We start from the raw sequence: 15901 nt of genomic DNA on the forward strand, positions 1-15901 counted from the left end.
TCCTCGGCGCGCCGCTACTCGGGCCGCGCCACCTGCGACTGCCCCAACTGCCAGGAGGCGGAGCGGCTGGGCCCGGCCGGGGCGAGCCTCCGGCGCAAGGGCCTGCACAGCTGTCACATCCCGGGCTGCGGCAAGGTGTACGGCAAGACGTCGCACCTCAAGGCGCACCTGCGCTGGCACACGGGCGAACGGCCCTTCGTGTGCAACTGGCTCTTCTGCGGCAAGCGCTTCACGCGCTCCGACGAGCTGCAGCGGCACCTGCGGACCCACACCGGCGAGAAGCGCTTCGCCTGTCCGGTCTGCAACAAGCGCTTCATGCGCAGCGACCACCTCAGCAAGCACGTGAAGACGCACAGTGGCGGCGGCGGCGGCGGCTCGGCGGGCTCGGGCAGCGGCGGCAAGAAGGGCAGCGACACCGACAGCGAGCACAGCGCCGCGGGCAGCCCGCCCTGCCACTCCCCGGAGCTGCTGCAGCCCCCTGAGCCCGGGCACCGCAACGGCCTGGAGTGACGCGCATTCCTGTGCCCCTCTCCCCCGGCCCCTTCCCACCCCGTTCCGCTTGGGCCCTGGCTGTCCCGGCCTCAGCTCCAGCCTCTCTCCACTGCACCCTGCTCGCCCTGTCTCTGTCCCTCTCTTCTAACTCCCTCTGTGACTTAGCTTTGTAAAGGAGATATGGACATGTAAGTAACACGCATTGCGGTCCTGGGTCCTGGCTTTCCCTGTACGCCCCGTAACAGTGTCGGAGCCCCGAAAAGCCCGAACCGAGCCTCCCCGGGCCTTTAATTCTCGTCCTCCCTCCTCCCTTCTAGGGTGTGACGGGCCTATCTCTTAGGGGGAGGTGGCCGCCCTGAGGTAGGGCTGGACGAATCCAGAGCCTGGGAGACCCGGAGCTTCCGCCCGGGCGGGAGCAACTCGGCTGAGCAAGGTTGAGCAGCGCCGTGGGGAGGCGAGGCAGGAGGCCCGTGCGGGGCAGCCCTGCCGGGCAGCCACCAGCTTGGTTCCAGAACAGCAGTCTTGGCCGTTTGGGCTTTGGAGAATCCTGCCGGGACGCTGCCCACCCTGCACCAAGCCGTCCGAGCTTTGTGGGGATGCCCATCTGGCCGCACCGAGATGCGGAGTTTGCAGAGTTTAGCTCTCCCAGCGTCAGCTCTGCCTCTTTTTCTTTGTTCCCTGAGGTGGAACCGATGAAAGTTTCAGCTAAGGGCAGGCTTGGCGAATCGCTGCAGCAGCCTTCTTTCATCTTTATAACATTTTTTTTTTTTAAACTAAAATCCTAAAGAAAAAAGTCATCCTTCCACTTGATTTCCCATCTATATAGTTTTCCCTCTAGCAGTGAGCAAGTCTTTCTCTCCAAACTGTGCTAATATTGATCCCAAAGTTATTTTGATCTCATTAACTTAACTTATGGGGTGGGGGTGGGGGTGAGGGTAGGTGTCTTTCTTATGCAAAAATACCCCTTTCCGGTGAGACCAGATTCACTATCTCCTTGTTTGTCCTTTTCTACCTCGTTTTTTCACACACTCCGCTTAATCTCCCAATTTTTTTTCTTTCGCTAGTCCAAACATCAATTTGTATAGTAGTACCCTTCTGTAAATTCTTCTAATTCATCGAAGATTCATTCTTAGGGTTAAACTTTTTTTGGTGTCATTTAAACTTATAAACAAGTGAAGAAGCTATCGTTTGTTTTAGACGAGGCTGTAATTTAAATGCCAAAAGAGGGAAAATAGGGGGAAAAAAACCTTTGTAAAATATATCTGAACCTAATGGTTTGTACAACTGGAGAATCGTTCTAGATTAGTTACCAATTAACTATAACTCCACCAGTGTATGGGTGCGAGGTGCAGTTGTCCAGGAGACGATTTTGTATAGTATTTTTCTTGTACATTACTTCCAGTAAATATTTGAAAATATATTGAAGTAAACTTGATTTTTTTTTTTGTTACAAGAAAATATTAAGAGTTATTGTTGCAGTTCTGATGAGCTGCAGGTTTTTTGAACTCACTTCTGGAGGTGCAGAGCCACAAACGCACTTTCGGGGCCTAGTTTTGCTCGAATATGAATTTAGATAGGTATCAAACTGTAAGACAATATTTGATAAATGTGAGATGACATTTAATTTAATGGAGCATGTACTTATTTGCATTTGCTGGCAGTTCAGGCATAGTTAAAGTGAGAGTTCTCCTATATTTCATAACTGGGTCTGCCAAAACCCATGTATTAAATAAATTGTCCAAGTGAAACTCAACTAACTTTGGCCTTTGTGTATTTCCTGAAGGTAATATTGTTAACTGTTAATAAACACTCCTGACACTACATTTAAATGTTTGCAGATTCTGCAAACTAATTGCTCATTGTAATGTTGAAATAATTTGGATATTTCACATTGAAATGAAAAGCCTTTCTCTGGAACATTTTAGACTTGCATTTTAAATGCATGAAATGTAATTGATTTATTTGTAATATTTTAAATGGTATTAATAAACTCAGATAAAAGATTAGGCCAGTTAATTTGTATCTTTTTTCCTTTTTAAACTATGGACATTTACATTTTATCTTCAGTTAAATGCCTAATTTAACAAAATATAACCTTGTTTTGTGGTAATATTTAAATAATTGCCTTTAAGATATTACTTAAATGGAATGATCTATTTGGCGAAACTGTGTTTTCTCTATTTACCAGGATAAAGATTATAGTGTCTAAGAAATGTAATTAATTATTTACCAGTAGATTTAGCTCAAAGCATCCGGATTTACTGACCTCTTGAAATTTGTACTAAGTCATCAGACAAATCAAAGAAATCCTGTTCTGCTTCCTTCTCGCTCTCCAGAAGGAGTCAGGTTGTTGGGCATTGATTGCTGTTGGTATTTAAAAGGACAGGCCTTACACTGTAGGATCAATACATCTAAAATAAAAACATGCGTTTGAGGATAACTTTTGTTGTTAGGGGGTGGAAGAGGTCAAGCCAACAAAAGCTTGTTTTTGGCATTCCATGTCTTAGCTAAAGATTATGTAGAGGTAAATATCAGTAGATTCCTGTTGAAATGAGTTATCTGTTCTTTTAAAGTCTCTAAACAGCCACCAAAGAAAAGGAAGGTTAAACCTTAATCTATTTACTAGGCTATTGTTCATAGGTGTCAATGATGCCAATAAAAAAATATTGTCTTGTTATGTCTAAGTGCATTTAAGCAATGGGTGTTCCTTGAGCCATACTTTGAAACATAAAATACTTTAAATGTTGATTGCTGTTATATCAAACTATTTCACTATTAGATTATTATTATTACTTTGAATCAAATTGAATAAAAAGTTAGTGTGTTCAGATTCTTATAAGTTTAGCTTCTTTCTTTCCGTTTGCATTCTCTCCACCCCAAGTTCAGTCTTGGTGTACATTTTAGACTGAAAAATTTCCATCGAAGTGTATATGAAGCCATTATTATCCATAGAAACAAGTGAAAATATAGTGTGCTATAAATATTGTAAATTCAGAAGAAAAACCAATTAGAGATGAGATATTTTAGAATAATGTAGTTTTTGCCTAAGCAGCAGACTGCCTTAATTCTGTTGTCTATGCAGATATTTGAGACTTCCAGTCCCTGTGGTTTTAGGGAAGCAAGTTAGCTCTGATCGTTTGGTATACAGCTCTAAATAATGGTTTTAAAAAGTAAAATAGTCTTTTTCTGTCACTTTCTTCCTAGGAATAACATGCAGAACACAGTTTAAGTGTTGTTTCTTTTTTATTGAAAGTTGCAGTACGGAGGAGGAAACGGTTATGAAGGAGTTAAATGTAGTAGCAGGTAAGGAGAGCTGCTTGGTATATTTATCATATCAGTTGCATTACATACAGAATCACATTTGATTTAAGAGGGTAGATGATGACAAGGAGAGAGATCGTCTAGAAGATTTCTTTGGGGTGGTTGAAGGGGGACAGATTTTTCTGTAGTACAGATTGTAAACTTTCACTTTCTTCCTTCAGCTCCTCCCTCTTCTAGCTTTGGTGCATTTTGTTTTGATGGTTATTGAGCAGTATTTCTAGATTCGTGTCCTGCAGTATGGGCAGGGTTTCCTTTCGGGGACAAACATCCTCTTCAGAGGACAGAGGATGAAGTGCAAAATTGTGATTTCTCCCTGCTTTGTCTGGGTTAAAGCACCTCTTAACAGAACCTAGAGGCTCACTCAAATGAAGTCAAAGGCTGGATTTCACTTTGAACCAAGGAACAAGCTTCCAGTCTTGCAGATCAAGGTAGAATTAAACTAGCTGTTGACCCAGAGGTCAGGCTAGCATATATCAGTCCATCCTCCAGAGACTGGAATAGGGCTGCGGCTCAATCCAGTCTTTCTGTTGACCTGCCTCATCTCTTTCCCAAACTTGAGGATTTCTTCCCTATCCTGCTTTCTCCTTTTCTGGCTCAACTTCTCTCTTTTTTGGTTGATCTTTTTTGCCTAGGGACTTATGTTACTGTGGTTTGTTGAGATTGGACCATCGACTAAAATATTTAATGCTAGAAACTTAATTTAAGCAAATGTTATGAGTTACTCCTCTCTATCAACTGATCTTGGAAAAAGTTCCTGGTTGAGTTTGGCTTCCACTCTCTTCTTACCCCAATCTTGATATGACTTCTGAACTGGGCTTCCCTTGGGGGAAAGAATGCTGAAATTAAAAAATTAAAGACGAACAGGTGATGAGACTAGACTCTCGATTGGGCAGGTCGATAATTCTGCCATCAACATTTTCATCTCCCCTCAGATCTTTTGGTTAGATTATTGAATGAAATGTTACAGCAGGTCCATGGAGGAATTTCTTTAAAATAAATATTTTATTGTAGAGGATTAGCTAAAAGGTCAGATGATTTTTTTAGGCTGGTAAATTAAAGCAAGAACTTTAGAGAGGAAAAAGAATTGTATAAATTTGATTATTCTCTGGTTGCCTAAAATGGTAAAGATAAATAATGAAAGTTCAATTTTTCATACAAATAGCCTCAAAGGGGGATTGATTTGATGCAAGCATTTTGAATAAATTGTGGGGTTTTTTTTTCTGCTGACTTTTTGCTTTTCCTGCCCAAATAGGCATTATTATTTCTCCCTACACCTCTAAGAAAACTTCAGGTATGATCAAGTCCGTTTCTTTTTAAAAAATATGGTTTCTACAAGTTGTTTTTTTTTTCTTCCTTTAAAAGTAGCCCAAATAGATTAATTCTACCACTGCATTTAAGGAAAATCGTGTTAATCAAAAGGAACGAAGTGTAGACTAATGCTGTTCTCATTTTTAAGGACTGTCATTCTGAGTGGCATCTTTTGAAGACTTTGCTCGATACACAATTGTTGCTGTTGTTTAAAAAATAAGATTCAGAATTTGCTTGCACCCTATTTATTCCTTGCTTCCGGATTAAAGGAAAGCCGGCAATTCTTTGCCATTCTGGGCTCCAGTCGCCGCGGTTTAAGGGGATGCGCGTCAGTGGGCATCTCTTTAGGTTCGTTGCACTCCCTGTGCGCACAAGTGTTAATTTACTATAGTGAAGGGGGGAGGATCTATTTTCTTTGGTCCCTGGGCGCGTGTTTAATTTAATTTAATTTTCTGCGAAGTCTCCTGGCGGTGAGGAAACAGTCTTCTACATTTTGCTGTGGTTCCTAACGACAGTCGGGCTCCAAGAGCTCTAGGGACAGCGGAGAGCTTGAGATGACTAAAAAACCAGGACTTAAAGCGCCCGCTGGAAGCTGCTGCTTTTTCACTGTTGTTCGAATGTCATTCTTACAAGTCCTTCCACTGTGGCTTTTAAGTCCAATCCCCAACTTTGCTTCTGAGGCAAGCACTTCTTTCTGTGCGGGAGGGAACGGTGGAGGCTCCCTCTGCTTCTCTTGCAGGGCTCTTAGCTGAAGTCTGGGCTGCTCCAAGTTTCCCTCATTCTCTTTTTCAGTGAAGTCAGGGGTAGATTTTGAGCATGGGAGAATTTCCCAGCCTTTCGAAAAACTGCCTCTTCTTTTCTCGTCCTGCTCCTCGACGTGCTGGCTGCTCTGAGGAAGACCCCCGAACCCCCCCGGGAAGGGCTCCGAGCAGGCGAGCCGCACCATCTACCCTGGGGTTGCAGTGAAGGGTGGGACGGCGTTCTGGGATCTACCTTCGAGCCTTGGCCCCCAACCATTGTCCCCCTAGTGCTGCAGGCGTGAGCAGCCCACGCACACAAAGGCGCCCCGGCTGCCTCCGCGGACAGCGAGCGCCACCCTGTGCCCTGTGTCCGCTCTGCAGCGCGCCCCGCGCGGGCGACACCGGCCTCACCAGGCCTGTGCATCCAGGAGCCTCTGACCAGGGGCGAGCCCACAGTGAGAATCGCGGCAGTGAGCCTCCTGTGCGCACCTCCTGGCTTTCAAGGGATGCTCCGGCAGGACGGGCGTGGGGATTCCCTTCCCTTCCCCAAACCTCAGCATCCTCCCGCTGCCCTTGTCCATCCGAGCGCCTGGACCTCGGGTCTTCTGTCCCACCTTTTGCCGGGGTGGCACGTCCCTTGCTGCATCTGGCAGCGGCGTGGATGGGCTAAGGTCGTTTTTCCCGAACTTGTTTGGGTTTCTTTCTTGGCCTTGGCAGTGACTGCATGTGCTCCTTCACCTCTTGTGCTCTTTCTGGGCTAAACTGCTGTGTTCACTTTCACCCACCTCCCTTCCCACGAGGCGTTTGACGACGTGCAGCGTCCTCCATTGGTGAAAAGTTTTTATTCTCGTCTTTTTATTATGGGTTTGCCAGACTCTAAAGAACTTGCTCATCTTTCCCCACGTTTTTATATTAATAAAGGCAAAATTAAGTCCAATTGGCTGTGAAAACTCTTTGCCTTTGTAATTTCGGGAATCTAAGAACGGTTTAGCCACCTCAGTGACTTCCTAGGGGAGCATTTATAGGTAGATAGAGAGATATAGCTATATGATCGCTGTACCTGTTGAATAGAACTCAGTTTTACCGCATTGTACCTAAACCCCGACTACCTCTCTTGGGCTCTCTTCCTCTCTCCCCTTGCCTCTCGGCCCTTCGGGAAGCTGGATGTATGGGATCGCTAGCAACATTCTCCATGCCTTGTATTTTGGTGACCTGTGGAGAGAGGTGAGGATGGATCGGCCCCGTCTGAAAAGAACGCCACACTCTCTTTAAAGGTCTTGGAAAATCCACCGGCCCCCAGGGAGGAAGGTGAGAAGGAGTGGCTCCTGGTAAACCTCTCCTCTCCCGCCCCCCTGACAGTTAGACGCCTTTAGGACTTAGGCTGTGGTCTTAGAAGGTTTATAACATAGATTTGGATCCATGGTTCCACTCTGTACTCTCGAGGTATGTCAAGGATTAAACTTGGCACTTATTGATGGTTGTGCATGCACTATCTGTGTTTAAGGCACCCTCTGATGAGGCTGCACATAAACATCTTCCTCAACACATGTCCGAGGAGTTCTCAGAGCTGCACACCTGCGCGGGGCATGGCTCCAACCATGGGGGTTTTGGGGCTAAATCCATGAGCTCCGCTGACCTGAATCCCAGTAGCGGGGAAGGCAGAGGGATGGCCTATCTGGTCTGCAGTGAAAGCCCGGCAGTCGCCCACAGAAGCACTCTGGCCGCCAGGAGCTCCAGGATATACTTGACACGTCCAGCTCCGGAGCCGTCACCACCCTCCTCCCTCAAACCAGCCAGTGACTCGAGCCCTGCCCCCACCCCTCTCTCCGGGGTCCGGAAGGCCGGAAAGCACTGGAATGCCGCGTTCTCTCACCCTATTGTGCCTAGGTGTTGCAAACCACTGGAGGACAGAGTTTCACGCTTTGATCTCATGTCTCGGTCATTCTTTAGCACAGAGGGGTGAGTTTAAATTAAATTTCTTTCTCTGCTGATAAGTTCTAATAGGCCTCAGAAAGTGAATAATTATGCAGGAACATTTCATGGGTTGTTGGAGTGGGAATTCCCACTGCGCTGTCACCAGGAACAATTTCGCCGGTTGCTCAACGCTAAATACAGCTTCGCAAGAAAGCTACAAGTGCCTTTCAAATCTCAGTACAGATGAGCTAGTCTCCCCGCTCTCACCTTTCTGATCCCTTAAAAGCAGTTTGTCGTCACTTTTTTCATTTAAGTTTTATTTGTGGTTTAAAAATACTTTAAAAATCTACTGAAGGATCTTGTTTGAGGGTAAAAAATATTTGCTTTGATGATTAAATATGCAATCCTATCAGGACAAAAGTACACACTGATGAAAGCCGGGCCGCATTTTCCTGGAAAAAAGCTGATGAGCCACGTGGGGTTTGCATTCTAATACCTGGACTCAGTCTTGCCACCTCTCTTTACTTATTTTAGTGTAGTGCTTTTTTTTTTTTTTTTTTTTTGCTTGATTTCTGAGTAAAAGGGTCAAGACCTGGAGCTGCAGCAGCCAGTGTTCTGAACCTACCTGGTTTGCAGAGCAGAGGACTTTGGGGGAAGGGATGGGGTGGGGGGGTAGGGGGGACATGGTTAAAGGAAAAATCCATTTGCTGCTTCATTCAAAATAGTCATCTATTAGAAAAATATGGACTTAAGTCTCTAAGATTTTGATTTATAATCCATCCTCCCAAGATAGATAAGAAACAGCATTAACAGTTTGAATATTTAAATGGATCATGACATTTTGAAACTCAAAAGGAAATCAGACTCTTTACCTAAATCAAAGAAATCTAAATTTGTAATTTAAAAGCACAATGGAACTCTTTATTGTTTTGTTGTTTAAAGAAAACCCTTTATACTCCATTTACATCAGTGTTTCACTGCATAGCATTTTCCTTGTTTACTTTTCTTCTCTTTAACTTTCTTCCATTAAATAAATTGAGCTCTCACAAGCTTTAAGATTTCTAAATCAACACATAGAAACTGGAGCCTGCTTATCAAGTTTTCACTCCTCTCTTGGCAACTAATTTGAAAGGGCTCAAACAATGAGTTGATTTACAACATTATGCTCATTTCACTCTATACTCTAAGGGAATGTTGGAAAAAACCTCACTAATTCACCCAGGGTTATCTTTGTCTTTGAGGGAACCAATCCTTCCAGCTTTAAGTTTTTTAGCCACTCCATTTTAAGCACGGGAATAGAAGAAAGTAGATTCCCCACCACCCCTCAAGAGCTCAGGTGATTGTCTAGTTCGACTGAAAATAAAGGATTTGTGCTGCCCAATTTTGCACCCAATTTAATGTCCCTAATTATGCAGGTACCTTATCATCAGGTTTCCCATCATTTCAGAAAGTTTTGTGCTCATTCTTCTACACTGATTAATGCTTCATTTCTCTTTTATATACTTGTCCTTTATTTTGGCCTTCTTTCTTTTCTTTCTTTCTTTTTGCATAAGCAGTTTCTTTCTCCTTTCAATTTAATAAACAATGGCCTTTGTAAGGAAGGGGGAACTTAGTAGCAGGTGGGGATGCATTTATAAGATATTTACATTGATTTGGTGATGTTTTACAAATATTAAGTTATATATATTCTTTAACAGAATTTGTAGAGATATATGAATTATCTAAAGGAAAATAATCATTTTTTAAATAATACTAAATTATATTTCTCTCAAAGCTTTAAAAAAATAATGTTCTTGTAGATGACAAGTCAGTAGCCTTTGTACTATGAAGCAAATTAAGTTTTGCTCTTTCTCCTAATAAATAACTATTTGGCTTAAAACTGTAGTAGTTAAGTTTTAGTAAGGTACACATATAATTTATTTCTTATGCCCTCAATAGTGATATATTTTAGTTTATTATCACAATTGAATATTGTAATAGTAATTAATAGAGCACAATAAAACAACCTTGTAAATATTTTGGCAAAAGAATATTATATATTCTTCAGTTGCATATACTTTGTAGAAAGTATATGATATAATTAATTTAGTATACGGTATAATAATTAAATGGGAACATATTTTGCTTAGCCATGTGTTCACTTGGAAGTTTTAATATGTATACCCAGGAAAATCAGAATCAGTGACGTGTTCCATTCTTAAAATTTCACCTGTTGTTTCATAGAGAAAATTTTTGTTTCAAAGGAAGGGTCTAATAGTAATTTCTTTTATAGAGAAATGGTATTTATGTCTGTGAGCTGGTTTTGGAACTACTCTTATTATTTTATACTCTAAAAGCAGTAGTATGGTTTTTTTAACTTAATTTTTTAAAGTAAACTTTCATTTTGGAATAATTTTAGATTTATAGAAAAGTTGTAAAAATAGTGCAGTGAGTTCCAGTAGTTTTTCCTATTGTTAACATCTTACATTACAATGGTATATTTGTCAAACATAAGAAATCAATAATGCTATATAATTTTTTATAATAAAGAATTAAAGGCAACAAATGTTGCATTGCACATCAGTCAGTGGTAGACCGTAGCTTAGCAAAATGTTGATGTTTTTTTCATCAGCTTCTTATGGTCATCTTCCCTATGCAGAGACTATGTACTAATTTAGTAAGTTATGTAGAAAGCTATTCCTCAGGGATATATCTTTAAAATATAATTTCTTAGAATAAAAGTTTTTATTTCTTTCATAATCAAAATCTAATAAAATACATCTAATTTGGTTTTCATTTTTATTTCATGTATGGAAGCATCAGATTAAATTTTGAATGGTTGATGGTTTTACCGCAAATTATCAAAAATGTATTCATAACAATATTCTATTTGTAGCCTAGGCCTGTTTTTTATTGTACAATTTAAAATGACTTATTTACTCATTATTATTGTCCTTTATGTAGTAATTATAAAATACAAATACTGCAATAATTCTACTTATTTCCTTCATATTTTGCAAGTTAAGTTTTAGGGTCATTTTTGCTAAAAAGCTGAGTTTGTCAGTATAGAAAGTTCTAAATCTAACAGTTGTCCCTCCCACCTTTTTGTTTAAAGCACAGATAAATGTATGTCCTACTCCATGGAGCAACACGTTTGCATGAGTTTTTATCTTAAGTGAGATTATAAGGAGTTTCATTAAAAAATGAAAGTATTCTTTATTTAGAATATATTTTCACTTTACCTAAGGGTTGCTATATAAAATACAGGCTACACAGTTAAACTTGAATATTAGATAAATCACAAATTATTTTTAGTATAAGTATACCCCATGCAATATTTGGGACATACTTATACTAAACATGACTTGTTGTATTTTTAAATTCAAATTTAACCGGATGTCCTGATTTCTTCTTCTTCTTCTTTTTTTTTTTTTTTTTTAAGAAATAAAATACATGGATCTAACAGGACAAAGCTTAAAAAAAAGGTAATATAAAAACAAAATAACTTCTGCCTATTCATTAAAATGCCAGGGGTAGCATTCTAGACTATTTTAAAAGGGAAATGCAGGACATAGTGAAGTTAGGATTTACTTGTTATCTGCAGGATGGAAATGTAAAGTTGATTTTCCCATTACTCGTTTGTGCTTTTTATTTTTCAGCTCGTTTGGCTTCATTCTTGGGCTATCCTTACACATTTAGAATACTACTAGTACTACCCTGCCAAAATAAGAAACTACATTTATTTAGCTTTCAAGAAAGTGATATTGTGCCGATGTTTGCTGGTCACTTCTTTCTAATATTAGGAGGTATTAAAAAAAACCCCTCATTTCTATTAATTAGATCCATGCAGTTGAGACCCTCTCTATGCTGAAGGTTTGCTCTTGCCAGTTCTATTCTCCAAGTACTTTACACCTACCTTCTGGTTTAATTGCTCTTAAACTGCAGAAATGTGGACTTCTATATTTCTAGAAGTCATGTGTAAGTTGTAGCAGCAGTGCTGCAAATGAAATTCAAACAGGCTAATTTATTCCGTAAATTATGAGTAAATGATCTGAAGTTAAAGTACTCTTTCCCGTGAGAGTTTGTTATTCCTCTGTGGAAGGACTGCTACAGGAAATAGAGGCAACAGCCATTCATTTATTCATAACATTTTCTCAAAAAGCAATTCCTTATTTTAATGTAGTGGTTTTCTTCCTTGTGGTTCTTTTGTTATTAATTTAATTTTTCTAGCAATTTTCTACTTCTTGATAATTATTACTTGTGATTATCCTCAGAAATAATGATTAAAGTCTTGTGTATCTTATACACAAGACAGGCTAATAAGGGAGGGAGGTAATGAACCTGGCATCTAAGGTTTATCCATCTTGCCTTCTTCAGACAGCTCAAAGAGTAAATAAAAACAATATTAACAGGCTATGTATGCCAATCAGATAAATCATAAAGAATAATACAGGCAGGCTTATATACATAGACAGGGAATTTATCAAAGACCTAGGCTTAAAAGATAGCCACATCTTAGATTCTGCTTTCACCAGGCAATACAGCTTACTGTGAGGGTACAGAATAAAGTGGTAAGTGAGAAGTTTAGGAAAACTAATTTTGGAGGCTGGCTTGATGGTAGCACTACCTGGAAAATTAAACTGTGAACAGGTTCCTACAAACTGCTGTACTTTTTCTTCACTTTGTTTTATAAAACCAATTAGATATTCATTTAGATTAATAAGTACTTTAAAAATATATAATTACCTCTGTGAATTCTAAGGGAGACATTCACATACAAGTACAAATATGTCAATTTTATTATATATTTGTCAATTATCATATTAACTCCATCCTAATCTGAGGACTTTCCTCATTTCTAAATTTCATTTTTTGGTGACAGATGCTCACTGAAGATATTCTAGGAAGTACAAGAAATTATGAAGAAACAGAAAAATTATTTTAACCCTACTTCTGAGATACAGTTGTGTTTTTAACGCATAATCTTTTTTCTATGTGATTAGAGTGTAACCCTTTTTTCACCATTAATATTAAAATAAATTTCCCTTTTAAAAATTCTCTGCAAAAATAATTTTAAATGTTTATAAAATATTTATGGTCTGGATACAGCAAATGTTTACTTACTTCTTTAATACTGGGGATTTCGTTGTTTCCAAATGATTAATCATCCTTATGCATAACTTTTTGTTCTAATTTCTGATTATTTCCTTAGGATACTAGAAGAGGAAGGAATTCTTGAGGGATAAGAACATTTTAGAGCCTCCAGACAGAGATTACCAGATTACTGTCCTGGAAGTATATAGCAGTTTATATTCCAGCAAACAGCAGTTAGGAGAGCCAGCCTTATATGGACTGAATTCTTCATCTTTTTTATTTAATAAGGAAGAAATGAATGTCATTATTGCTTTAAGCTGCAAATTTTAGATTGCTAAACATTTTCCCCATATGTTTATATTTGCCATTTTCATTTCCTCTTTTGTGAATTGTCCTTCCATAGTTATGCCCTTTTCTGAATGACGTCACACTTGATTGCAAAATGAGGCAAATGATATGGGCCAATGAAGAACATTCTGGGGAAAGAGCACTGGCTCTAGAAGCAGAAACTCCCTTCATGCCTTTGCACCCTCCATACAGTTCCCTAAAGTGGGACCCACAAATTGGTTTCCTTTTATTAGTACTAGATTTTACGGTAAGTGGGAAGAATGGAACCTTACTTGTGCTAACATTTTACAAAAGAATTTTGGGAAAACAACCAGTTGTGTTTCCCAATTAAGGTTGGATATTATTTTGCACTGTCACATGGTACTATAGATTCAAATCAATGAGTCTACAGGATACCCCACAATGATATTTTTATAGATTTCTTTATTAACTGAATTAGCCAGATACTTTGGCCCCTGGCTGCACAAAACCACAGAATTGACCTATACAGAGTTCATTCATTCATGGCCACCATAGATAATAATTCTGATTTGGATCAGCTGTTATAACTGGACAAAAAGATCTATTTAAAAATTTTGATATTTTATGACCCATTAGAGAATAGTGCCCAAGAGTAAAGTCAGCTCTACTGAGTCAATAATTCTAAGTTTTTTAAGTTTCTTAAATAATTGCATGTAATTTAAAGACTTACTCTTTAGCGAGCTTGAAATTTTGTAATACCTAGGTGACGTTCATTAGCACTTGAAGGAAATACTTAAATACAACCACTAAAAAGCAGTTAAAACTTTTGAGTTGTTGGAAGGAGGGAAAGGAAGAAAATGGTGAATAGATTGGATATAGATATGATGCTTATAGTAGAGATAACAGCTTATAGTGATATTTTAAATGATATATTTGCTTTTGTTCAAACATTTTAAAATCAAGTAAGTACTGAATGCCTACTTTGTGTTCATACTTTGGGTTAAAAATAAGCCTTGAGCATGATCATGAATCACAGCCATAATTTGAGAACTTATAATTGTAGAAGTTAAGTATTTCTGGCATTCCTTTTTTAAGGAAAAAATTATTTTTTGGAAAAAAATAAAAATCACTCCATCATCCTGCCCTTATGACTCTAAAATTAACTATTTAAAAATTTAACAATATGTAGGCATTATACTATTATAATTTTGCAATGCTCAAAGTGTGTTAAAATAACTTAAACCTTGGTCTGTGAGTGTATATGTATTTAGCAGAAATTAAGCCCAATCTATTTTTATCTAAAATTGTTTCAAGGGGATAGAGGTTAATTTAGTTTGTCCTCTAAATAGTTACTTGATTATTAAGAAAATCTAAATATTCTATTGTGTATAAAAAATGAAGAGAACTCACTGATAGCAGTAGTTAACAGCTCTTTCTTTCTTCTTTTAATCATATACAGAAAATTCTAAACACACTAAAACTGAAAAGAGATCAAAAAAACAAAAAACAAAACAAAGAAAGCAAAAACCATGGAGACAAGAGCCTATGCCTTTTTAAAACTATACTGAGACAGAGAAAATAAGTTAACACTTATTGGACTTCATTAATTGATATATCCGTGCTCAGGTTTATAATTTTCATTCATGAATTCTACACAAAGTGACTTGTTTTAGAGACAGATTTTTTATTTTGTCTAGAGCAACCCTTCTCAACCTTTTTTGTTGTCCTCGTTGTTAACAGGTCCCTTTGAGACTCCGATGCAGGCTATGGATCTCATCTTAAAAATATATTCATATCAATCAACACCTCTCTGATACCTATAAATGGACCCTAGATTTAGAGCGAGAGGTCCGCTGAGTCCTTACTTTGTATATTCTAATAAAATGTTACACATTTTAGAAGAATTTTACTTGAGTAAATCAAAGAAAGTGTCTTGAATCTTCGGCTCTATAATCTACCTTGATAAAAATTAACATGGAGATAGAAGGGTTAACTGTTGTCTGACAGACTGTGGCATTTCTGTGAAGATTCCAATTCTTATTAAAGGAGTAACTCGAACTATATAAGAGAAAAATATGTCCCTCACATTTCAGAAGTGTGTGATCAAAATTTTGTGATGTTTGTACTTCTGTTGCTTTTTCTGTAGATTCTGGGTTTGTGATATAATTTATTTGTGGTCACTCCAAATGTTTTAATTTTGTCTAGGTTAATGTCATAGGCCTTCTGCAAATAAGAAAATATATAGAATTTTATAGTCCATAACCAAACGCCCCAATTTTAAAACAATTTCATTACCTTCAGGCAGTGTTTATTTTACCATATTTGGAAAGTCATCTGTCTGAACAGAAGCTGAAGAGTTAAGAAAACTGGAACCACTTTTGATGACTCCACCTTGGTTAACACTTTACCCAGTGCAAATGTTATTACTTTTTTTTTAAAATTACATTTGTAAATCTGTGTTTTTGCATGATACAGCTATTAAGATTTTTTTTTTTTTATCTGAACCAGGGAGAGGAATGATGCACCAGCAAGTGGGTTGCAAATGGAACAAAAGAGTTATGATAAACACCCTGAAAATAAAGATAGCAGGGATGATTCAACAGTGAGAGACGAACTATGTAGATACCAGGGTCTAATCTTCCCTTACACTGTGAGTGTGTGTGTGTGTGAAGGTGAGGAAGATGAAGAGTTGTGGAGAAAATGTGCTATTGCCAGAACAGCTGTATTTCTCACCCTTCCAAGTT

At 38.8% G+C, this 15901-nt stretch overlaps 2 protein-coding genes across 2 annotated transcripts in view; both read left to right on the forward strand.

Moving 5' to 3' along the window:
• Positions 1–1366, forward strand: part of SP8 (Sp8 transcription factor) — a 3536-nt gene extending 2170 nt beyond the window's left edge. The window contains exon 3 of the mRNA XM_011364468.2: positions 1–1366. Coding sequence (XP_011362770.1) covers positions 1–510 — 510 coding nt within the window. The 3' untranslated portion in view covers positions 511–1366.
• Positions 1367–7407: 6041 nt separating this feature from the next.
• Positions 7408–15003, forward strand: LOC111741964. Its single transcript, XM_023532487.1, has 4 exons — positions 7408–7820; positions 11197–11239; positions 13252–13443; positions 14898–15003. Exons 1-4 carry the CDS (start codon positions 7408–7410, stop codon positions 14937–14939), a joined length of 690 nt encoding a protein of 229 aa, XP_023388255.1. The 3' UTR covers positions 14940–15003.
• Positions 15004–15901: the final 898 nt, after the last annotated feature.

Source organism: Pteropus vampyrus, unplaced genomic scaffold (assembly GCF_000151845.1).
Source record: "Pteropus vampyrus isolate Shadow unplaced genomic scaffold, Pvam_2.0 Scaffold4, whole genome shotgun sequence".
NCBI classification, from domain to species: Eukaryota; Metazoa; Chordata; class Mammalia; order Chiroptera; family Pteropodidae; genus Pteropus; species Pteropus vampyrus.

Bases quoted from the DNA above. Each gene is read 5' to 3' on its own strand.
- LOC111741964 (XM_023532487.1), top strand. From the start codon at position 7,408: ATGTCCGAGGAGTTCTCAGAGCTGCACACCTGCGCGGGGCATGGCTCC. The intron at 7,821-11,196 runs GTGAGTTTAAAT...TTTTTTTTTAAG, and splicing joins TCATTCTTTAGCACAGAGGG to AAATAAAATACATGGATCTA. The intron at 13,444-14,897 runs GTAAGTGGGAAG...CGTTGTTAACAG, and splicing joins TATTAGTACTAGATTTTACG to GTCCCTTTGAGACTCCGATG.